Source organism: Podarcis bocagei (assembly GCF_964188305.1).
Source record: "Podarcis bocagei genome assembly, chromosome: 5".
Taxonomy (NCBI): domain Eukaryota; kingdom Metazoa; phylum Chordata; class Lepidosauria; order Squamata; family Lacertidae; genus Podarcis; species Podarcis bocagei.
In genome coordinates, this window is record NC_138129.1 from 79,813,849 (window position 1) to 79,839,176 (window position 25,328).

Here is a 25,328-nt window from a genome sequence, read left to right on the forward strand (position 1 = left end):
GAGGCTGCCTTTAAGATGGCTTGGAAACTACAGAGGAGTTTCACAGAATGAAGCTGCCAAGACGTTAACCTAGGCAGATTGCTGGTTCTTACCTACTATCTTCCTAGAGAAGTCTGGCTTGCTCTTGCTCTTTTCAGAGCCAGAAAAAAGAGGTGCTTTTCTGGTGGGCATTTGATGCTGCCTAGCAATCAGGTTTCAGTTGTGCGGCGCTTGCTGTGATTCACCTGAGTTTCCGCTGTGCTTTCACATTTTTTTTAACACTGTTTATTTTATTGTTTCAATTTTTTATGCAAAATTGTAATGTCCCCCGGTGCTTTTGTTGAATTGAAAAAAAAGGGGGGGGTTATAAAATATTTCTTCAAAGATATAAAACAAAAATAAACTTTTTTGGATGAAGGGGCACACACAGAATTCACGTAGCATGCATCCATGGAAATTCAACCCCACCCCTAATTTTCAGGATGTTGGGTTTTTTCGTTATCCAACTGTAAGGGCAACTGCTCACAGAGATAATCTGACTCATGAAGAGCCACCCAAGTGAATATATTACAATGTATGGAGCAGGCTTCAGAGCTGGGGTGGGAAACCTCTGGCATTCCAGATGTTGCTGCATTCCCAACTCCCAGCCCCAGCCAGCATGGCCAGGGATCAGGGATACAGTGGTACCACGGGTTAAGAACTTAATTCGTTCTGGAGGTCTGTTCTTAACCTGAAACTGCCCCCCCCCCCTTTTATTGATTTTCCCAAAAGGCTTTTTTGACAAATAAACAAACAAACAAACATAAATCTCAACCGTATTTAAGCCAAACTTAATAACATTGTTAAGTGGCTTCCTCGTATCCCCCTGATTGGATTTCATTGTATATCATTTTAACGGTTTTCCAAAACCAATATTCTTATAAAATTAACTTCATCACTTAACATCTTTCTTTCTTTACAATTCAACATTAAACATATAAATTCATCACATTAACCTGAAACTGTTCTTAACCAGAAGCACCACTTTAGCTAATGGGGCCTCCTGCTGCCACTGTGTTGCCGCTGCATGATTTCTGTTCTCATCCTGAAGCAAAGTTCTTAACCCGAGGTAATATTTCTGGGTTAGCGGAGTCTGTAACCTGAAGCGTATGTAACCCGAGGTACCACTGTAATGGGAATTGTATTCCAGTAATAAGTGGAGGGCCACAGATTAGCGAACCCTGCTTTAGAGATTTGGTTTCAATTACCACATCACTGCAAAGACTCACATTCAGTAGTCCACACTTATCTGTGTGGAGGAATGCATTTAAAGCCATTAAGCAGATGAGTCAGGGCAGCTTTCTGAATACACATTTTGCTTGCTGGAATGATGCTCAGACACTTTCAGTGTGGGATAATTTTAAGAAAATGAAAGGTTTATATACATATTTACTTGTGAATCAGACACAAGAATGGCTAAGCAACATTCCCGACATTTAACATACCCACGGCAGGCTCACAAGGAGAAGTAGGTATAAAATATGTCCCACTACAAAAGGCTGTTAACGGGAGCAAATTCCAACAACAGTTCTCTGAACAAGAATCGTGTTATGAGAAGCGGCTGTAACACACACAACTTACAGGGACAATCACTTTTAAGTGAGAGGGCGAGGGGGAAACGGGACGTTTCAAGATCTGCCAAAAAGTCAGTAGAAATATAATCCCAATTGCTTCTCTGTGAACTATGGAAACAAGTACCTGAAAGGCTGGGACCTGGATCTGGAGTGCAGTTTCATATCCTCAAGCCTAGAAAATCAATGGCATTTTAAATCAAAAGTATTCCCACTATACAGCCAAACCTAAAATCCTTAAAATATACACAGTATAACTAATTAAAGAACCAACAAGAATACTACATATTGATGAAATAGGAGTTTACTAATATACAAAGTACCAGGCTGTTCACCACATTTCTCTCTCAATCCGGAAACTGATTCCCAAAAAGGAAAGGAAAGGAAAAACATTTTACCCATGCTCAGGAAGATTGGGATCTTGTCCAATGTCCCTGAGGAGGGAGCTCCACAGGGCATGTGTCTGTGCTAAGAAGGCCCTCAATCTCATGCTGTACCCCTCAGATACTGACCACCCAAAGCAGGGCCTCCTTCAACAGTCTTAAGGCACAGAGAGCCACATTCAGAAGGAAGACACAGCCTTTCATGGACAAGGTCCGAGGTTCAGTCCCTGGCATCTCAAGTAAAAACAAAAGGATCAGGTAGCAGGTGATTAGACACCTCTTCCTGAATCCTAGATAGATGTTGCAGAGTAAGAATGTGGGTGGACCACATTCATACACGAAGTTACATTTCTTCAGGTAACTCAGAATCTGACTTCTATGAAATATTTTAAGCCTCTTTTCCCATTAAAACTAACATCTTTAGACAAAGAGCTGTCCCCAGCCTCTTGCCCCACGAACCGGGAAAGTTGTTGTCAAAGCCTAGATAGGCATCGTTGTCCAAAGTAACAAATCTTTTAGTGCCAGACCTGCGAAATTAGGTGTTTTAAAGTATTGGTGGAATACCACCTGCTAATCTAGATAGCTCCCCGAACACAAGAACTGTGAATGGGTCACCTAAGAGTTCCCGTTGTAGCTGAACGTGGCTGCCTCCGAAGTTTCAAGGCACGAAGTTTGTCCCCCTGCGTCATGCCATTCTTGATTTCCTGCTCTGAAGTGTCTTCCAATTCATTCTGGAAAATAGGTACAGTTCAACAAAATTAAGGAGATTCAAAACAGGATTGTGTTTTTTTGTTTTACTTTACCTGGGGCCCAGCCCTTTGAAGGCAATAGACCTTTCCTTCTTGTGCCATATTGTTTTGGGCCCATTATCAACCACACAGATAACCCATGGGCTCAAGTTGCCATTTCCCACAAAGCCCTCCCAGGGTACGCTTTCCACAACAGAGATATTTCACACATAAGCAGCCGAGTGCATCTTATCTAACAGGTTGGAATTTAAAAGCTGATGACCAGTGGTTTGAGAGGAGATATTCTAGCTCAGGCACAGGCAAACTTGACTCTCCAGATGTTTTGGGACCACAATTCCCATCATCCCTGACCACTGATCCTGTTAGCTAGGGATCATGGGAGTTGTAGTCCCAAAAATATCTGGAGGGCCGAGTTTGCCTATGCCTGCTCTAGCTCAAATTATAAAAGCAAAGCTAGACCTGCCCTCGTTGTTTGGGGGGGGGGGTGGACCCATTAGCTCAGTGTTTCCCAACCGGTGTTCCGCGGCACACGAGTGTGCCGTGAGACATCGGCTGGTGTGCCGCGAGATGCCTGGAGGGAGGCGGGCGAGTCGGGCGGCGAGAGGCGGGGCGGCGGCGGCGAGGAGAGGCCGCGCCTCCTGCTGCTGCCTGGCGCTCCTCCTCGCAGCCGGCAGCGCTGCCTGGGCGCCTCCGTGCGACTCTGCCTCGCTGGGTTTGGTCTCCCAGCAGAGACGGGTCACACGCGCACCTCCCTCCCTCCCTCAGCCTGCGCGGAGGGAGAGCCAGAGAGAGGCATCGCTCCTGCGCGGCAGGAGAGGGAGCAGCCGGAGCGATGCCCCAAACGAAGGCATGGGACCGGAGGGGAAATCCTCTCCGAGGAGGATTGAGCGCAGCTGAGAGAAGCCTTTCGAGGAGCTGCCGTGTCCCCTGGAAACCCCCTTCCCAGCTCTGCCTGCCTGCCTGCCCAAAGCTTGGAGGTTCCCCGGCAAGGGGGAGGGAAAAAACTTTCACTTTTGTGCGTCCCTCCCGGCGTGACGCTGCGCGCTGACGTCACGGGGCAGGGCTTTAATGGTGGTGTGCCGCGAGATTTTTTTTCAGTAAACAGGTGTGCCGTTGCCCAAAAACGTTTGGGAAACACTGCATTAGCTTGCAATTAACCTGAATGCCAATCAATGTGCTAACACTGAAACACATTTGGACAAACGTTCCTGGCTTCATAAGTTGTAGTTCCCAAGCTGGGGCCAAGTGCTCTTCCATGCTGGCTTCACAAAGAACATCTTAGCTTGTATTCCAGTTATGACTGAGCCTGGAAACCTGAACTTACTGTCAGTGAGCTAACCAGGAAAACAGACCAGGATATAATGGTCGATGCCTTATGAGGAACGGCTAAGGGAGCTGGGCATGTTTAGCCTGGAGAAGAGGAGGTTAAGGGGTGATATGATAGCCATGTTCAAATATATAAAAGGATGTCACATAGAGGAGGGAGAAAGGTTGTTTTCTGCTGCTCCAGAGAAGCGGACACGGAGCAATGGATCCAAACTACAAGAAAGAAGATTCCACCTAAACATTAGGAAGAACTTCCTGACAGTAAGAGCTGTGCGACAGTGGAATTTGCTGCCAAGGAGTGTGGTGGAGTCTCCTACTTTGGAGGTCTTTAAGCAGAGGCTTGACAACCATATGTCAGGAGTGCTCTGATGGTGTTTCCTGCTTGGCAGGGGGTTGGACTCGATGGCCCTTGTGGTCTATTCCAACTCTATGATTCTATTCTATGATAATGTGAGGGCACTGAAGGTGGTATCTAATGTTTGTCATACTCAGAGGAGACCTGTTGAAATAGCTTGAGTCCGTTAATCCCAATGAGCCTCCTCCGAGTAGAATTTTGTTGGCTGCAATCCTTAGAATATACACTGGGGTAGCATAATAGCTAAAAGGCCGACTCTAGGAAATAGTTTGGGGGGGAAGACTGCTTGGACCCATTACACTTGTGCTGATGGGGTCCCCAGGAAACTGTGTTGTCTCCCAAACTATTTAATTTCAATATGAGGGCACCGGAGAGGTCAATTGGGAATTTACAGTTAATTGTCAGCGTACATTGATGATGTTTATCTATTCTAAGAACTTACTAGGTAGTCTTAGACATGCTCTCTCTCAGTCTTCTTGCACACACCTTCCCCCGGTGTACTATAGCAATAATAATACTGAACACTTTTTACAAGAGTAAAATATATGAAGTTATTTGAGAACCTGTGAAGTGCTCTGAACACACAATAGTGAGATAGATGGATAAAAGACGTATATCAAGCATTATTATATTTCAAAAACTACTCCATTGCAGCTTTTCTACTTGGGATATTAAGGAGATAATTCCAGTGAAATTTTACCTCTACATATTTATCCAAATTACTTTCTATTTTATTCAAAGTCCCACTGATGGAAATGTCATCCAAGCCAGACAGAATTCTGCTCATGCTGTCTTCATCTACTAATCTTGGTTTCTGTTTGGATCGGAAGAGGTCACCTTGGAGCCATAACATCGACTGCTTTCTATTAAACAGTGAAAAAAGGGCAAAATTAGTTCCAGCAAAATGCACGTCAAAGTCACAGTAAAAACAACTATTTATTTTTAAAAATATTTAAGACTTCTTTGCAGAGTAGCCCCAGGGTAGAGTACAGTAAAATAGTACTTTCAACTTGGTTACACATACTGTAGCATTGGAAATCATTCATTATAGTATACATAACTTTATTTTAAATAATTTTATCTGGAAGTTTATTTTGGGTGTTCTTGCTTCTTCGGACATTTGATTGGGAAAGTTTATCATAACCAGGGAAAAATCAATTCTAATATACTGCATTACAAAATTGTGAAAATTTTATTTTATTGTGTCGTTAAATGTTCATTTTAAATAAGCTTTTAAATATTTTCATGAAATGAACTGATGAAAATATAAATATGTTCAATTGATGCACATATAAACAGGATGCATCTAAAAAAAGTAGTTACTTTGTGTGACCATTGCCTTTTCCTTCACATGAAAAGTAATGTAGCTGGGTGTTGCAGGTTTTTTTTTTAAAACTTTGTTATGCTAAATTTTACTGATTTCCTCCACAAGCAATTTCCCCCCCTGCAGTTTTGCTTAGTAGAACGAAGTGTGACAACTCTGGAAGTGAGCCAAAAGAAATAGCATTATCCACATACTTTGACTCAGAGAAAAGCTCCCACAGGGAGGTTACATAACTGGTGAATAGGTCAGGATTAGAAAGATGGGGTGGGTGGAGTTATTTCTGCTTAGAGTGAGGAAGTTGATATCCAGTATAATTAAGTGTGATCTGAGATTATACTGCTGATGATGAAAGCCATTAACTCTTGAAATAACATGCTGGGAATCTGTGTCACATATGAACAAAGATTAAGAGGTGAAATATATGTTATCCTTTCTCCTAAGTATCGAGGAAGCTTTTGTTTCCCCTTTAGATTATCTTATTTATACATTGCAAAGTGCATGTGAACAACTGTTTACAATTATTTCCCAGCATTTATTTGTTAGGAGGCTAACTGTCCAGAAGTAACGCTTGGAGTATTTTGGGCAACTGAAAAACACAATCTAAAAGAACAGAGACCCTGAACAGTTCAAGTTCCTTTGCACCCTGCTTCTGCAATGACATCCTTTTTACTCTAAACAGCACAGTTCTTACAGGGAAGGTTGGGACTCCAGTCTAGCAATTTGCATGTTCATTGATGAGCTTCAATATCAACACAGAGCTTCAGGCAAGCAAAGGATTTTGTGTTCTTATCAGATGTACAGGACACAATTGAAAAAAAGAATGCAAGGAAGTTTTCTTGACACTAATGAGAAAACATGGGTTCTTCACCTGGACCTGAACATTATTGTTCAGGCTTTCCTACTGAAAACTAAAATATGTTCTAGCAGGTTTCAAATGCTTTTGAGTGCTATTCTTCTGTCTCACATAGGGATCCAGGGACTGCAAAGGTGAGAAAGTTATCACTACAAAAAGAACTGGGACTCAATGCGTTTAACCTTTTAAATCCCAAAGTTAGGGAATATGTGCCTTTTGGAACAGCCAGGAATACAGAACTCCCTGTGTCAAAAGCATTATTTTCTATAAACTACAAAACAGTGGCAGTATGAATTAGGAGCATCGTTCATTATTGTTTTATGATGTTTGTTCTAGATAGTTATTTGTGTCAAAGCATTAAAAACTGAACCTTTTTTTTAATAAAAAAACCTCCCTGAAAAGAGCCAAAATTCCAACAGTGAATCATCGCTTTGTGAGAAAGCAACTTTTGTTCATCTCTGGCATTTAAACTTGCGACCTTTAGCAAAGAGGATAAACTCTGAAACCTCTTTCTCAGCTGATTTGCCAATGTGCTCATGTGGTCATTCTCGGATGTTAAAACGCCTACATTCTGTCTTGCTAATATCAATATGCCCTCAGCTCTGCACCTTTCAGTAACCAGTACATTTCCGAGCACAATTCAAAGTGTTGGTGCTGACCTTTAAAGCCCTAAACAGCACTCGGCACAGTATACCTGAAGGAGAGTCTCCACTGGACACTGAAGTCCAGCTCCAAGGGCCTTCTGGCGGTTCCCTCCCTGCGAGAAGTGAAGTTACAGGGAATCGGGCAGAGGGCCTTCTCGGTAGTGGCGCCCGCCCTGTGGAACGCCCTCCCATCAGATGTCAAGGAGATAAAGAACAATCTGGCTTTTAGAAGACATCTGAAGGCAGCCCTGTTTAGGGAGGTTTTTAATGTTTGATCTTTTATCGTGTTTTTAATCTTCTGCTGGAAGCCACCCAGAGTGGCTGGGGAAACCCAGGGAGATGGGCAGGGTATTAATAATCGTGGGATTAATCCTGTCAGATAACTGGATACCACATAACAATATCTAGCATATTCTGCTTAATTACTGTTGGGCGGTAAATAGTGACTTATTCCCAGGGGAAATGGCCATAAAAATGCTGGGGGTGAGCTTTTCTCAGCCAGAGGGCTGCTTCATCCCCTCATGGGCAAACCTCTGAGGCTACATACCAGTGATATGCAGGGCACAGATGTAAAGGTGGGCAGAGCAATGGATGTGACTCTTTCCTTTTGTGCAAGAGGTTACATTCCAGCCATGTGAAAGTTGGAGGTTGACACATACCTAGACTACCAAAGTCTCCTTCCTCCTTTCTGGGCAAGCAAGGGAAATTATCACAGTTCAAGGACACATTCCAGCCAGGCAAATGTACCGGGGGCAAGAGAAGAGTCCAGAGGGCCAAACTGAGAGGGTCAAGGAATGGCCACATTTGGCCTGGGGCTCCCCCCCATCACATTAAGCTGCATCTTGCAAATGAGTGCCTAGCTAATGTAGGGGGCCTATATATGCATGAGTCAAGTGAAGCAGATTCAAGACAAGGCTAAGATAATTGTCAACGGTTCCATGAATTGGGGGGAGGGGGGCTGAAAAGTCCTCTCACGGCTAATCAGTCGTTGTAACAAGGTTACACAGACTAGGAATGGGAGGCAACGCCATTACATCTTCCAATTGCGCTGTCTGTGCAAGCCAGATGGAATGATGCCCCCTCCTCCTCCCTCCATGTACTGTTATGGCGGTTCTCCCAATTCCACAGATCCAATTTCAGGGAGCATATGGGGAGGGGAAAGAGGGAGGGAGCCCCATGGAGCAAGCAGAAGTTGTTGTTCAGGGTTCAGCTGATGGAGCTACTTAGGTGAGTCCCACCCCTTATGTATGGGGCAACAGGGCAAGAGACTCGTCATAGAGGACAAGTTCAGATTGTTTCTCAACTTTAAGCTAGAGTGTGAGAGAGAGGGGGGCTTCAGGTGACTGAGCCACCCCCAGAAATGCAACCTCATGGCCACTGATACCACAGAGAAGGGTAAGGGGACATTCCATATACATACAAATTACTTTTCTTTGGAGAGTTAGAGACTGTGTAGCACCTATTTATTTAAAAGATGTGTAGATTAACCTTCGGAAAACAAAATGCAGCATGCAGCATTAAAACACGAATACATTTTTTTTAAAAAATATAGCCCTGTGTTAACCTTTACCCTTGGGCGATACATTGCAGTGTGTCTGTGTTTTAGCATGTGTGGGTTTCATGAGTAATGTGGCATGTATGTGTGAGGGATAAATACAACGATGGAGAATGTGTGGCATGGAATCAGAACCTTGCATTTTGCTGACACATTTCCCTTACCATTTTCCCTGACCAGCTACAATATTTAGCGCCACTACAACATCATTACCAAATGCATCACTATCACAACTACAAATCCCGTAAGGCAAATCAGATGGCCAATCTATCATCTGAAGTGGGTAGCCCTACTACTTCTTGTGGTTTTGTTTTTTTCTATGGGTGCTATGGCTTGAGTGAATCCAGAAAATATATTTTAGATCTTTCCTCCCTCTTCAAGAACAGGTAGGAGAAAAGGGCCAGTATTCCGCTTTGAAATAAGTTACGTACATTCATGACAGAATTGTAAGTACATCCTGATACCTTAATTCATACAATTCATATGAATTGTAGAGTTGGAAGGGACCATGAGGGTCATGTAGTCTAACCCCCTGCAATGCATGAATCTTTTGCCCAATGTGGGATTCGAACCCAAGACCCTAAGATTAAGAGTCTCATGTTCTACCAACTGAGCTGTCTGCGGTTATCAACAAAGATATCACATTACAAATGCATACAAAAGACTGACTCACTATGCTCAGCCAAAAAGTCACACAGGAGGATTAAACTACTTTACAACTTCTTAACCCATGCCCTGAAGCTACAATAGCCACCATACTCTGCATAACACAATAAATCAGAGCTTCAATAAATTAGAGTACAGACCAGGAATCGTACTCATAATTTCAGCCGAGAGAATTCTAAGAAAGTCACTGAATAATCTGGCATTCATGCAGCAGACTTGCTAAGCTCTACAGAGAGGGGAAAGTGTCTGGTGTGGAACAGCAAATTATATGACTAACAGAGGTGTCATACTTACTCTTCAAGGAAGTGCTGCTGGGGTCCAATAATAGAACCTGGCCTGCACATTCGTAGCCAGGCAATGGCTTCAGAATGTGTGAATCTATAGTGCTTCATTATATAACAGGCTATCAGTGTTCCTGTTCTTCCTAGCCCAGCTACAGTGAGAAAATGGGGGGGGGGGGGAGAGACATAAAATTGATATTAGGTACAGAACTACACGTGTTTAAGAATATCGACGAATTCCTCTAAATGTGTGATATTTCATAAAACTTGTTTCCTTGTACCATGTGCTAATGTTTTACAAAAGAACATTACTGATGTCTATTTTAAACATCAGGAAGCCATCGTAGTACAAACATCCTGCTAGATCCCACAGAGCCCTGCTAATTCCTGTCTTAACCTCCACTGCCCTTTCTATTCCTGCTCTGGGTAAATCTACTGAACAAAGGTATACCGCTTTGCTGCGCAAGTCAAACTGAAGGCGTATGCGAAAAGTGAAACTACATGTGATGTTTGTCACATGAAAAGGCATTACCTTGTCAAGGTCTCCCTTCCCTTTTAATGTGAAAGATCATTTATTTACATGGCGTGAAGATTTCGGGATATGGGAGTATTTCTGTCACACACCATTAGCTGCCACTGCTGTGGCTGCTCATAGCTGAAGGATGTCACAATGCAGGGTGAAACTGAATCTGCATTTATTCTGCTACATTTCTGATTCATTCTCAGTGTAACTCCATCCTAAGTATTTTTTTAATGGTTTATTAGAGTTGCTCTTTTCCCCACCCCACCCCACCCCAAACATGTTTAGTGCAAGATTTACTAGGATTTCAGCACCTAATGAAAAAGCCACCAACACAGCTGATCTTCATCTCCTCAGCTAGCAGTTTATAATTTCCTGGGGATGCATTTTTATCCAGAATGTGTTTTTTAGGGTTGTGAATTCAGGATCATGAGAATTGCACAGGCACAAGCTGCAGTGAAGAAGCCAAGGTAATCTTCAGCCAACAGAGCACCGCAACAACTGGTGTCCAATGCTGTTACCTCTCCAAGTTCTTTCATTAGCTTAGTACATGGCTCCTGTGAAATGTCTTTTATTAGTTTTAAACCTGGTCAGCCTGGGACTGAAATAGTTTTGTTCTGGAAAAGTTTGTTCCAGTTCAAAAGAAACACTGATATTTTCCCTTCAGAAGACAGTGGGGAGAATGAATCTCTAGGATGGTTGTGGGCCCAAGAACAGAAGCTGATTGGCTTTTTAAAAGAAAAGGAACAAAAGCCAAAAAAGCACCTTGCTGTCTGCTTTCAGCTAATTAATAAGAAAGAAGGAGCACAGAGAGAGGAAAGGGCAACACTATACTTTTACATCCCTGCTTTCCAAATAAAAATCGTTTCAGTTGAGCAGAGCACAGCACACCATAGACAAATGGCGAAATTTATCACTGCTATCCCAACAGCACAAGAACAGTAATTTCTATGTCTACAAGATAATTTTTAAAAATATTGAAAAGACACGCTTCACTAAAAAGAGAGGCAATAGCATCACTCAGTGGAATAAAATAGGGTCTGCATTAAAAACAGTGGGAACCATTATGAAATTTCTGCTCAAAATCACAATCGAAGCTTTTCATAATTTAGACTATTTTACCCAATGCAGCATTTTTAAAATTAAGATCGGAGGATGCTATTTTCAAACCTGGTTATTTATTCCTCTTCGTGCCAGAATGCAATACCACTGAATTGCTTTTCCTTTTGGAGGAACTCACCTTTACAATGCACAGCTATGGCACCTTCTGCTTCCTCGGAGATGGTCAAGAACTGTTGCAATATACTGTCACTCGGCGTGCTTCCGTCTATGAAGAACAGGTCGTAGTGGTCAAACCCACCATCTGTGAAACGCTTTGCCTCATAAATCTTCTTGTTGAGTCTTATGACAGTTGTTATGTTGTGCTTCCTGAAATATGGGAAATAGGCTTCCGGTGCATGGAGAGGGTAGCCTGTAACAGGAAGAGCGAAAATGCCTGGCTGTTTGTATACGACCTCCAAAAACTTCCTACTGGTACAGACAACAACTACAACACCAGACTTTAAACACTTTTTGTTTAAAAACAAACATTACTAATGTAAGCAACATAGTGTAAAAAGAAAGCAAACATTACTAAAAAAATCTGTGCAAGTATACAAAGTTGAGTGGCCTAAAATTGTAGTCAATAAACTTTCAGTCACGGAACCTTAGTTTGCACAACGCATTAAGCCAAATATAGCTTAGTGAGACTGTGCAGATGTTCACTGCTTTGGTCTTTCGTTGGAGATAGATATACAGAGATATAGATATATAGATATAATCTGCTGTGTTGCCATAGTCAAGGTTGCCCTAGCATGTTGGTGTTATGCACTCTCACCTAACTATGAGGTGTAGCCATATCTTGGTTTATAGCTCATGGTTGGTGTGGAGACAGCCACGAGTCTTTGCTCAGATGTCATGCTAAGCCAAACCTTGGCTTATCTTCATGAAGCGGAAAATACTGAGGATGAGCAAAGCATCTGCAAGCTCATTCCTGGGAGCCTGCACAATATTGCTAAGCCTGTAACAGTGACATGTGAACAAGGAACAAACTAACGATATTAGCTAATGTTGCAAGAAGATGAACAACTAACAGGGTAGAAGAAGTATGAGTGGAAAACCCCCGTCTTCGATTAGATGTAGACCAGAATGCAGCATTCTTGCATCTTCCTCATCACCATGAAAATGACTTGATTAAAACAAGCATTAACACAAAACTCTCCAGGTATCTGTATATTAGAGTAGAACATTTACAGCTGTGGGATACAGCAACTAATGTATTTTCTATTTCTTCCCTCAGCTAACTCAGCAAGTCAGCAACACACTGAAATATGCATGCTCTTCCTTTCTGTGCTGCCCCCCACAGTTTCCTTTTCATATAGCTTTTGAAGATATGTTTTATAGTTCAGTAGCTACCAAACTGATAAGAGCTATGGCTCGTTTAAAGAAAGCAGAACAAATTTAAGGCTAGATACAAGAGTCTGAGATACAAGAATATCCTAGGGCAATTCTTAATAGCAAGATGTTCCCTGTGCTTAAATAGGGCATCAAAAGGAAAAGGATTTACAACAAAAAAAGAGTGCCCAACCACTTGAGTTTGGATTTTTGCTTTTAGGAATAAAACATTCATTCTGAATAGGAGAACAGAAAACTAGCATATTGGTCTAAAAGAAGTGAGTATTATTTTAGCCAGTACAGTATCTAAAACAGGGAATAATGCCACTGTATAGGTTTCACTCTAGATTAGAATCATAGGGTATGTATTCATGAAGTCCTCAGTCTGCAAGACTGTATGCCTGGACTCCACTGGCAGAGAAGGAAGGCCCCAGAATCTGCCTCACTGGCAATAAAGAACTCATATTCTATGTAGCATGTTCAAACATAACCTTAGGAATCCTTACAACTATCCAAGACCATTATCTAGGTATTATAGATGCTGGGCTAGTCCCTCCAACCGTCCTGCCTTCATTTTCAACTCTTATGTTTAATAGTCCTCATAGGCAGTGCCTGACTTCTCCCCAGATGTTAGCTTTGTAGGTCATTTGTAATTAAACTTGTAGTTCATGCAAACTGCCAGTTTTAAGAATGAAAGAAGGAAGGTTCATTGTCTTCCCCACTTATAAGCTATTTTCATCTAACGATAATTACAATTTTTTAAAAAAATGCAGACATGAAACAATGTTCATTTGGCCTCTATGGGTACTTCCAGACAACAGCTCAATAGCACAAATGGGTCTCTGGCAACAGGTTGGGTTTTTAAAAAACGTATTTGATCTTCCACAGAAAAGGTTGAATAAGGAGGGTCAATACTGATGCTAATGGCAGCTTGTAGATGCTGTAAAAAGCTTGTGCACATGAGCTTACATTACATTAAACACCCATTTGGAAGCACCCTTGTAGCTTTTTAACACATCCACACAACTACTGTTTCCACAAATAGCATGGTGTTCTCCAAAGGGGTGCTGTCAGGGGTTCAGAGACAGAGGCACAGGTGAGGGAGGAGACGGAGAGCGACGAGGAAGAATCCCAGGACAGTGAGGAAGAGGATGACAATGACTTGAGATCTTCCATGAGTCTCTCAAGTGAATCGGAGGATTCTCAGGAGGGGGCGCCCCTAGTCAGGACAAGGGGGGTCACAGGGGGGACCTGCCAGGAGCAGGGAAGCAGCAGGGAAACCCCGAGCGGGAGTGGGAGATCGGGGCCGGCTTCCCAGCAGGAACGAAGGGAAGAGAGGGGGGTTCCCAGTGTTACACACGGAGCGGAGCAGGAAAGAGACAGGGGAAGGAGATCTGGGGAGAACGTCCTGCCGGAAGAGGGGGAGAGTAGTACAGGGAGTAGTGTCAGTGTCAAAAGGAAGGTCAGGGGTAGCGAGCGCGCGCCAAGTTCAAATGTGGAGGCGCGCGGAAATGGAGAAAGCCCGGAGGAGGAGCCCAGCCCCAAAGCACGAAGGAGGGGGGAACAGGCATCTCAGGAATCCGCTTCGGGAGAGAGCAGGAGGGAAGGAACCCAGGGGGGCAGAAAGACCCTGCGGAAAAGGAAAGACAGGAAGCGGTGGTCTAGCACAAGCCTCATAAGTTGGTGCAGGGGCGGGACCGAGTCAGAGGGGACTTCAAATGCCTGACGTTAGACACTCGGGGCTGCACGCCTCGGTTGTGGAACCAATAATGAACTGCAATAAACATCCTTGTATATAAGAAGAGCTTGGCGTTGGTCTTTTGTGAGCTGAGACCAGAGGCAGCCCGTGACAGTAAGTCCCCTCCAAAACTACGCAAAATTTTTTTTTTGCAAAGCTCACGAAGTTTGGCAGCCATGAGTATGGACCAGCAGATAGCTGAGCTACGCAACGCAGTCTCCCAGCTTACCACTGAGGTAGCGATCTCCCAGAAGAGGGGGGAAGAGGCGGAAAAGCGGTGCCAAGATCTGCAAGCCAGGTGGGATCATGCATGCCAAGTGGGGTTCCCGGGGGCCAAAGCTGCTGGAGTAGCACTGGGCAGAAGAGGGGGCAACTTAGTAGCCCACTTCGATGGGAACCTGCAGCAATACCCCAGTTTTAAGGCAGACGTAGAATATGCGTTGCATTTGCTTCGCGACGACTTTAAAGATGAAGAGGAAAAAGTGGGTTTCATTGTGTCCCACTTGCATGGGGAAGCGAGGGCTTGGCTGCGCAATCTGTGGCGCGAGGATTGCCCTGCTCGAAGGGACTCTGATGAATTTATCAAATGCATAGACACTTGTTTCCAGTCTAGTGTGGATGTGGATGTGGCACGCCAGCAGCTCCATGGTTTAAGGCAAGGCAAGGCTTCCGTGCGTCAGTACCATGCTCGCTTTTTCGCCTTGCTGAATGTGCTGCGATGGGAGAAAGATTCTCTGGCTGTCAGAGACTTATTTTGGGAGGGGCTCTCTGGCCCGGTGAAGGACGAATTGGCTAGGGGGGACAGACCTAAAACCCTGGCAGACGTGGTGCAGCGTGCGCTTGCCATTGGAGTGTGCCAGGAAGAACGCCCTTGGCGCAATGAGGGGGGTAGCCAGCTTCACGCACCGTCTAGAGTGCCTCCTTTGTTTCCCAGAGATCCAGGACGTCCGCGTCTCTCCCCTCAGCTGCAGCCAGGGGAGGAGCCTATGGAACTGGGGAGTGCAAAGGCTCAGTCAGTGGCCGGAGCCCCAGCGTCCGGAACAGTCAAGAAGAAGCCTCCTAGAGGGAACAGGAAGTGTTACGTCTGTGACAGTGCAACGCACATGGCCAAAGAGTGTCCCCAGAGGCTCCGGCAGCACACTGCAGCCTTGGCGACAGTAAATGCAGCAGCACAACATGAAGAGCTGTATCAGGGAAACGACAATGCCTGGCTGGAATCAGCAATGTTGGGGCACAGCCAGGCAAGTCAATAGAGCAGTCCCCAGCACCTTTGCAGCCTACAGACCCCCTGCCACCCAAACCTGTAGTGCAGCTCACTGCAACCCTCCAGCTACCTAATGGACGCACCCTGGAGGTCCCCATCACAATTGACAGTGGGAGCAACGCAGACTTCGTGGGGGTGCAGTTCGTCAAGCAGCATCGCATAGAGCTCCTACCAGCCACGCTGCCATTGAACGTCGTCACAGTGGATGGCAGGAAGCTGCTGGGGGGGCAAGTGGTACAACAGACGCCGCCCATGGTGATGCAGATTGGCAATCACCGAGAAGTCATCAGTTTCAACGTCACCCGCCTTTCAGACACGCCTATAGTGTTAGGCATGAGTTGGCTGGATAGGCACAGCCCGACCATGGCGTGGTACCAGCGACAGCTCACCTTCGGCTCGTCCTATTGCGCGCAGCATTGCATCCAGACCGGTCAGGAGGAGGAGGGCCAAGAGGAGGGGCAGCAGCTACGTCTCAGCATGGCGCAAGCAGTACCCCTCAAGTACAAGGGGTTTTTGGAGGTTTTCTGCGAGAAGGAGGCTGACCAGTTGCCACCTCACCGGCCCTACGATTGCGCTATTGACCTCTTGCCAGGGACAACGCTGCCGCCTGTGAGGCTGTATTCCATGTCCGAGGAGGAGCTGCAGGAGCTCCGGGAATTCATAGATCACAATCTACAGCGGGGATTCATCCGAGAATCGAAGGCTGTAGGGGGCAGTCCTGTGTTTTTTGTGAAGAAGAAAAACACGCCCCAAAAGAGACTGATCGTAGACTTCAGATTCATAAACTCAAAGACAAAGCCCGCGGCCTTTCCCATGCCCAAGATCGACGACCTGCTCGCGACGGTGCGGAAAGGGAAGATCTTCACCAAGTTGGATCTCCGCGGAGCTTACAATCTCATACGCGTGCGAGAGGGTGATGAGTGGAAGACGGCCATGTTCACGCCGTTGGGCACCTACGAATACAGAGTTATGCTGTTTGGTCTCCAAAATGGCTCCCACTTTTTCCAAGCTTTTATGCATCATGTGCTAGCGGGACTCCTCTACAAGAAGTGCGTATGTTTCCTCGACGACATTCTGATCTTCTCAGAATCGCCGGAGGCTCACGAGAGCGACGTGAAGGAGGTCCTGCAGAGGCTACGGGAGCACAGGCTCTACGCCAAGTTGGAGAAGTGCCAATTCGACGTGACGGAGGTGGATTTTCTGGGCTATAGGCTGTCCGACAGGGGACTAGCCATGGACAGTGCCAAGGTCCGCGCGGTGTTGGACTGGAAGAGCCCGCGAAATCGGAAAGAGGTCCAGAGGTTCGTCGGCTTCGCCAACTTTTACCGCAAGTTCATCAGGGGTTTCGCCAAGGAGACGGCAGCTATCACGGACACTCTCAGCTCCAAGAAGAAGAAGTTCACCTGGACGGACCAGGCGGAGCAGTCCTTCAGGAGACTTAAGAGTCTCTTCGCGTCCGAAGAACAGCTGCTACACGTGAATCCTGGCAGGCCCATGAGGGTGGAGACTGACGCATCTGACAGAGCGGTGGGGGCCGTCCTCTTACAGGAAGACCCGCAGGGAAACTGGAGGCCCTGTGCTTTCTACTCCAGAAAGCTCAGCAAGTCGGAGCAGAACTACACCATTTGGGACAGGGAGTTGCTGGCCATACACGCAGCTTTCAAGGCGTGGAGGCACTTTCTCATCGGAGCCAAGCACACCGTGCAAGTCCGCACGGACCACAAGAACCTAGAGTACTGGCGCACGGCGAAGCTACAGAGCCAGAGGCACATACGCTGGGCGGAGTTCTTTGCGGATTTCGATTTCAGGATAGAGTACATCCCAGGCGACAACAATGTCATAGCAGATGCGCTCTCCAGGAAACCGCAGTATCTCGAGGCAGCGGCACCGGTGGCAGCCAAGCACATTTTTGCACCGCAGGCGTGGGCGTGCGCTTCAGCCGCCGTGGACCTGGAGGCGGTGCGTCACGCGTTGCAGGCGGATCCGTTCGCACAGTCTAAGATGGAAGAGGTGCGGAGGGGCACAGCGAAGGACGACGAGTTCCAGATACGCGACGGCCTGCTGACTCGTAAAGGTGCTCTCTACATTCCGGGAGACGATCTCCGCGCGAAAGTTCTGCAGCAGTTGCACGACGCACCCAGCGCTGGCCACTTCGGCAAGGAAAAGACGACAGAATTAGTGGCCAGAGACTTTTGGTGGCCCCAGATGCGAGGGGAGGTCGCGGAGTACGTCGCCAGGTGTGACACATGCCAAAGGTCCAAGCCAGTGCACCAGAAGCCAGCAGGACTGCTGGAACCGCTGGAAACGCCACTGCAACCGTGGGAGAGGGTGGCGCTGGACTTTGTCACTGATCTGCCCAGTTCGCGAGGCAAGACGGCGGTGCTTGTGGTTGTAGACCTGTTCACCAAGATGGCGCATTTCATTCCTTGCGCGAAGGTGGCGACAGCGGAGCAGACAGCCAAACTGTTCATCGACCACGTGTTCAAGGTGCATGGGTTGCCACGGTCCATTCTGTCCGACAGGGGGCGCCAGTTTGTGCCCAGTTTCTGGCGGAAGCTCCTAGGGATCCTGCACGTCAAAATCAACCTGTCGTCGGCGAGACATCCGCAGACCAACGGCCAAGCAGAGAGGGTCAACGCGATCATGCAGCAGTACCTGAGATGTTACGCCAATCAGCGACCCGCGGCTTGGGTGGATTACCTGCCGATGGCTGAGTTTGCCTACAACAACACGAAGCACGCGTCTACGGGGGTGACGCCGTTCTTCGCTAACAATGGAAGGCATCCCAGAACCTTCCCGGGGCTCGTAACGACGGGGGAGGGGGAGCCACAGGAAGCCGACCATTTCGCAGCAGAATTGCAAGAGGTGCACGACGAGCTACGGAGACATTTAGAGCTAGCTAAACAAGCCTATAAGGTGCAGGCGGACAAACACAGGAGGGAGGGGGAAGACATCCAGGTGGGAGACTGGGTATGGTTAGCGGCCCAAGCGGTGCCGGCCAAGTCGTTAGCTAAAAAGAAGCTAGGACACAGGCAACTAGGGCCGTACCAAGTTGAGGCCAGGATCAATCCCGTAGCGTTTCGATTGGCCCTCCCCGAGGGTTCCAGAATGCACCCGGTCTTTCATAGGTCGATGCTCACCCCCTACAAGGCCCCACACAGATTTCAGGAGTCAGGGACGGCACCAGAACCAAGCAGGGAGTCGCCCAAGAGGGGGAGGTCACCTAAGGACGAACCAGTCAACGAGGTCACAGAGATTCTGGACTCAAGATGGGGGGAAGAGGGAGTAGAATATTTTCTCGCCAGGGAGGGCGCCCCGGCCAGCACCAACAGTTGGGTGCCAGACTACGCTTTGGATGAACCCCTCCTCAAGGACGAGTTCCATGCCCTTTTCCCACACAGGCCCATGCCAGCACAGTTTTTCGACGATTGGCTTTTTACGCCCACACTTTCCGCCAGCACCTTCCGAGGGTTCTCCTCCGCAGAGGAGACGACACCAGAGTCGAGCCCTCCAAGGGGATCGTGTTCGGGGGTGGACACCGACCCTTCTTACTGGTGGGACGACCAACCAGAAGAGGACTGGCGCATGAGGTGGCGGGTGGGTCCTTGGCAAGCAGACCCCACCCAGGCAACAGGGGGAGGGGAGGACGTGAACATGTTGGGAGAGGACAATGGGTTCGAGTACACAAACAATGAACTGGAAGCAGAGGAGATCGACGTCGACGACCTGTGTCCGGCAGCGACCTCCGCAACGACGGAGCCCCCGGAACCTGCGCCCGAGCAGCGGGAGGGGGGAAGGGGGGGCTTCGAGGGGGGGATGGATGTCAGGGGTTCAGAGACAGAGGCACAGGTGAGGGAGGAGACGGAGAGCGACGAGGAAGAATCCCAGGACAGTGAGGAAGAGGATGACAATGACTTGAGATCTTCCATGAGTCTCTCAAGTGAATCGGAGGATTCTCAGGAGGGGGCGCCCCTAGTCAGGACAAGGGGGGTCACAGGGGGGACCTGCCAGGAGCAGGGAAGCAGCAGGGAAACCCCGAGCGGGAGTGGGAGATCGGGGCCGGCTTCCCAGCAGGAACGAAGGGAAGAGAGGGGGGTTCCCAGTGTTACACACGGAGCGGAGCAGGAAAGAGACAGGGGAAGGAGATCTGGGGAGAACGTCCTGCCGGAAGAGGGGGAGAGTAGTACAGGGAGTAGTGTCAGTGTCAAAAGGAAGGTCAGGGGTAGCGAGCGCGCGCCAAGTTCAAATGTGGAGGCGCGCGGAAATGGAGAAAGCCCGGAGGAGGAGCCCAGCCCCAAAGCACGAAGGAGGGGGGAACAGGCATCTCAGGAATCCGCTTCGGGAGAGAGCAGGAGGGAAGGAACCCAGGGGGGCAGAAAGACCCTGCGGAAAAGGAAAGACAGGAAGCGGTGGTCTAGCACAAGCCTCATAAGTTGGTGCAGGGGCGGGACCGAGTCAGAGGGGACTTCAAATGCCTGACGTTAGACACTCGGGGCTGCACGCCTCGGTTGTGGAACCAATAATGAACTGCAATAAACATCCTTGTATATAAGAAGAGCTTGGCGTTGGTCTTTTGTGAGCTGAGACCAGAGGCAGCCCGTGACAGGTGCATACAATGTTCCTGTGCATACAGCAAGGTCTCAATATCTACTTTTCACACATGTGGATCAATAGATCCCAGTCAATTTACTAGTCATGCAAAATACACACAATTCTACCAAAAAAAAAAAAAAAAAGACAGGGAAAAACAGATACCATTTTCTATCTTGGTCTTTGGATGTGGTCCACTAAATGCCAAAAATTTTCCCGGGACGATCCAGTTGAAGTCACCATTTTCAACTCGCTAGTGAAAACAAAAGCAGAGACTTAGAAAAATATTTATCTTCAAAATAGTTTTTGAACAACATCCTCTTCTGCAAAGCTTTTGAAAAGTCATTCGTTATCTGCTCATGAGAGCTGTATGGACATTGTACAATTTACCTGCTTGCAATATCTACTTGGAGAGATTTGTCAGTTTGCTCAAATTTTACCCAAAGCACTTCTTCCAGGACCAAAGAAGTGTCTCAATGTGTTTTCCTCCAGGGACTAATCGCCAGTTGAGAGCGGCAATGGAAGTCTGTGACATGATTAAGACTTTCAAAACTAATCTTTAAGGGAAGACAAATTAAGGCCAATTAGCTTTGTTTTGTTTTTTTAATGTGGTAAATACAAGCTTCTTGCCAACTATCACTTTCATGCTTCAGCCTCTTATTATGCCAAGTGTGAAGCAGAGATGAAGCAGGGGTGTGTGTCAGCTGAAGTCATCAGGTAGGATACAAATGGAACAACCAAGTTGGGTACCATCCATCCCCAATAGCTTCCATTTTAAACCTAGATGTTGAGAGTACCACAATAATGTATTAAAAGCCACTTCATGTTCCTTTTTAAAGTGCACTTAATAAAATCTTAATTTTACAGGTATACTTGTAACAGAGACAGGGTTGGCTGTGGTAGTTCACTGCTGTGTATTTTGTAAAACACTCCTCTATTTTACATACACACAAACAGAATTCCAAGGTCTTCAATTGGCCTAGGCATATTTAATTGGGTGCATATGGCAGATTTAAGGGAAGTGAATAACAGGGTTCAGGATCCAAGGAACTGCTTGTGGAACTAGGTTCATGAGCCCACTGTGGCTTTAAGACTTGCTTTTCTAGCAACTGCAAGCACCTATGCTGCATAGCAAGCTATTTTTGAAAGAGAGGTTGTCACAGGGCATGAGAGATTAAAAAGAATTCCAGAACTCAACTAGGTGTGTCCAAGCCCCCTCTTGTAAGGCCTTAAGCAGTTCTTTTGTTTTTGTTTTATTATGTATTTTTGTATTCTCATTTTTTATTTTTCTGTTGTTAACTGCCCTGAGATCTTCGGCTGAAGAGCGGCATACACATTTTATAATTATTATTATTAATTCTTTAGATCCTGGCCAGTGTGTTTGCTTAGATACAGCATGAAGCTAAACCTCTGTAGGCATTAAAAATAAGTGACACTGTCATTCTTAGCAATTTGTATTAGGTTGAGATGAAAAGAAGTCAGCAAATTTTAAATGAAAAAGATTATATAGAAAAGGTTCAAAATTCATATATTTTTTTAAGGACAAGAGGTGCTACTTCTGGAAGCATCAGGTTTTTTTAAAAAAAACTTAACCCCAAAGTTAATATTTAACAAGTAGTGCAAGCATTTCACAATGCGACTATTGGTTAATCCACCTACCTACTCTTCCTGTTGGAAAAACTTGACCAGACATGTTCTAAATACACATTCTCAAGTACTCTCTTCAAACAACAATGTTTCAGACTTAGAACACATAAAATACTGTGCAAGGCAAATAGAAGTGACATTACTTGCCCAGTAAAATGACGCAGCAGTAAACTTGAGGCGTGCAATAGCCATTACTCAGACTCCACAAGCTAAGAACCAGGTAGACATAAATAGCATTTAACACTGGTCAACTACCCTAAGAATACATTTCCCTCTTCGGACTAAGTGAACTAGAGAAATTGAGTGGAGAAGGAGTCCCCGCCCCCTCACTTCTCTTATATTGAGAACTCGTTTTTTTATTTTTTTTATTTTAATAATATTTTTTATTGCTTTTTTTCCAAGGTCAGAATACATCGTCAATGACACAACAAAAGCGGTTTTACAAAAAGAAAAGAAGAAATTAAATAAAAGAAAATTCACTTTTCCGAATCTTTTTTCATAATCAATTGGACTTCCCCACATCTTCCATCCCCTGCTTTCTTTACAATAAAGAATAAACAGCAAATTGATACCTTGTTTCATGTGTTTTTGTACTTTCATCTAATTATATACTCTAAAATTTAAACTTTTCACAGTCATAACTTAATTTCCATCATTTTCAAATCTCAATACTGAAGCATGTTTTTCCCAAAACTTAGCAAATTCTCAACATTCATATAACTTATATTGTTTTTGTAGATAGTCCTTAAATTTTTTCCAATCCTCTTCCACTGCCTCTTCTCCCAGGTCTCGGAGAGAACTCGTTTTTTTAAAGGATGGCATCTGCACAGTACCATGCAATACAGATTCTCTAATTCAGGGGTGGGCAACCTAAGGCCCGGGGGCCAGATGCGGCCCAATCGTCTTCTAAATCTGGACCGCGGACGTCCGGGAATCAGCGTGCTTTTACATGAGTAGAATGTGTCCTTTTATTTAAAATGCACCTCTGGGTTATTTGTAGAGCATAGGAATTCATTCATCCCCCCCCAAAAAAATATAGTTCGGCCCACCACATGGTCTGAGGGATGGTGGACTGGCACACGGCTGAAAAAGGTTGCTGACCCCTGCTCTAATCTCATTATAGGTGGATCATGCCATGGCGCTCAGCAGCCTTTCACTCCTTTGTATTTGCTCTTTTACTGAAAAAGAAATGCATCAATAACTGGAAGGTAATTGGGAAAGAAAGCATCAGTGCACCAATTGTGCGGCACCTACAATTTAGGAAAGCTCAAACTTCGCCGCAAAGCAGAACTAGGTGTGCTTAATAAGTGCATGTTGAAACTCAGGCAAACTATTCAGTTCAGAAGACGCACAAACCTCATAATGCTCATACTCATCTGCATCAAATGTCTTGAAGTCAATAAATCCATGCTGTAAGGCCTAGAAAGCAAAAAAATGTCAAGTTCACAGGCAACCACCCAAAGGACATTTTGAACCATTTAAATCTGAATGAGCACCAAGCTGGTCAAATATATGGGACAAAAGGAAGGCAGTTTTCATAGGATTTTTTCTTGGTTTTTTTTTTTTTAGGCGTCTCCCTTGTCCCCTCTATTACTTGCCTTAGCTACTGAACCTTTAAACTATACCAATTAGGTTAAACAGATTTATCTCTGGGGTTCAAATAGTAAAGCAAGAAATGAAAATATGTGTCTACGCATTTGATGCATCTCTAAGGACACTAATCGGAATAATCTATTGTCTCCATGTTCCCTGTAATATACTTTCTGGTTGTAAGATCCTATCCAAACGATCTGGAATTAATCTACATGAACTGTAGATAGTATTGTTAAAAACATTCTGTTCCTGATACTAACTAAGAATGGTGGAAGGGCACTGGCTGCGGGAAGCCTCATTAGGGAAAGCACACCTCAGTTTAAGAACAGTTTTGGTTTAAGAACGTACTTCCGGAATGTATTAAGTCCATAAACCACGGTACCACTGCACACCAATTAAATATCTAGCAATTTAGTTTCAAAAGAACAAACACAAATCAAATAGTTCAGTATGATGATGATGATAATAATAATAATAATAATAATAATAATAATAATAATAATAATAATAATAATAATAATAATAATAATTTATTATTTCTACCCCACCCATCTGGCTAGGTTTCCTCAGCCACTCTGGGAGCTTCCAACAAAAGATTAAAAATACATTAAAACATCAGTCATAAAAAACTTCCCTAAACCGGGTTGCTTTCAGATGTATTCTAAAAGTCAGATAGTTGTTTATTTCCTTGACATCTTATGGGAGGGCATTCCACAGGGCGGGTGCCACTACCAAGAAGGCCCTCTGCCTGGTTCCCTGTAACCTCACTTCTCACAGTGAGGGAACCACCAGAAGGCCCTTGGTGCTGGACCTCAGTGTCTGGGCTGAACGATGGGGGTGGAGACACTCCTTCAGGTATACTGGGCCAAGGCCATTTAGGGCTTTAAAGGTCAACACCAACACTTTGAATTGTGCTCAGACACGTATTGGGTATGTATGGTATGGTAAATATACAAGAGCTGCCTACAAAGCATTATTTAGATCTAAATGATGTGGAGAAGCAGCATTACCAGATATTATTTTTTATCATTATACTTTTAAAAAGGCAATGATAAGGCTGTTGGTTTCTGTTGGATAACATCAGAAGCACAGAGCAGGATGAGCTGAAAATGCATTTTAGTTAATTTATTCTGGCTTCCGAAAATCAAAAACACTGGGCCCTAAGCTCAGACAGACAGCTGAATGTGTGGTATACATTAAAAGCTTAAATGCAGGGAGCAATCCTAACTCCCTGTCAATAGAGCACTGCGGCTGAATGGAGTTGTGGAGCCACCACTGTATATAAAGCCTTGCCACTCATGCCATCCTGAGCAGTGGTGGTTATGATGCGGCAGTTATTTTACCTAAAAAGGATAACAGTTCTGATATAACCTGCCCCATCCTCCAGAAACTGACTTCCTGGGGAGTTACTGGGAGGGAAGGGAGGAAGGAAGCAAAAACCTGAGACACAGGTGCTGCTACACAGTCACGTGTATGAATGCCACATCTAATGTCAGGGTGGGTTAATATAGCAGCTGATAATATAGCAGGGCTAGCTGATATAGCAGTTTTGTCGCTTTGTCCAATGAGGGCATCCACTATAGGTCACTACAAAAAAATCTGCTAAAACTGAGTAGTGCACCTGTCTAGCTGTTTGAAAGCACACCAGTGCAAGTAGATAAATAGATACCACTGTGGCGGGAAGGTAAACGGTGTTTCCATGCGCTCTGGTTTCCGTCACAGTGTTCCATTGAGCCAGAAGCTGCTTAGTCATGCTGGCCACATGACTCGGAAAGCTGTCTGTGGACAAATGCCAGTTCCCTCGGCCTGAAGAAAAAT

At 45.5% G+C, this 25,328-nt stretch overlaps 1 protein-coding gene across 7 annotated transcripts in view; it reads right to left on the minus strand.

The window, feature by feature from the left end:
- Window positions 1-25,328, minus strand: part of CDC14A (cell division cycle 14A) — a 102,208-nt gene that overhangs the window by 45,442 nt on the left and 31,438 nt on the right. For 6 of the 7 annotated variants that reach the window (XM_081195001.1, XM_081194997.1, XM_081195002.1 and 3 more), the window contains 7 exons: window positions 23,274-23,336; window positions 20,436-20,523; window positions 11,486-11,716; window positions 9,739-9,877; window positions 5,103-5,265; window positions 2,588-2,703; window positions 1,717-1,764 (listed from right to left, as the gene is read on the minus strand). In XM_081195001.1, coding sequence (XP_081051127.1) covers window positions 1,717-1,764; window positions 2,588-2,703; window positions 5,103-5,265; window positions 9,739-9,877; window positions 11,486-11,716; window positions 20,436-20,523; window positions 23,274-23,336 — 848 coding nt within the window. The remainder of the gene's footprint in view (window positions 1-1,716; window positions 1,765-2,587; window positions 2,704-5,102; window positions 5,266-9,738; window positions 9,878-11,485; window positions 11,717-20,435; window positions 20,524-23,273; window positions 23,337-25,328) is intronic. The other variant, XM_081194999.1, reaches the window with a different exon arrangement.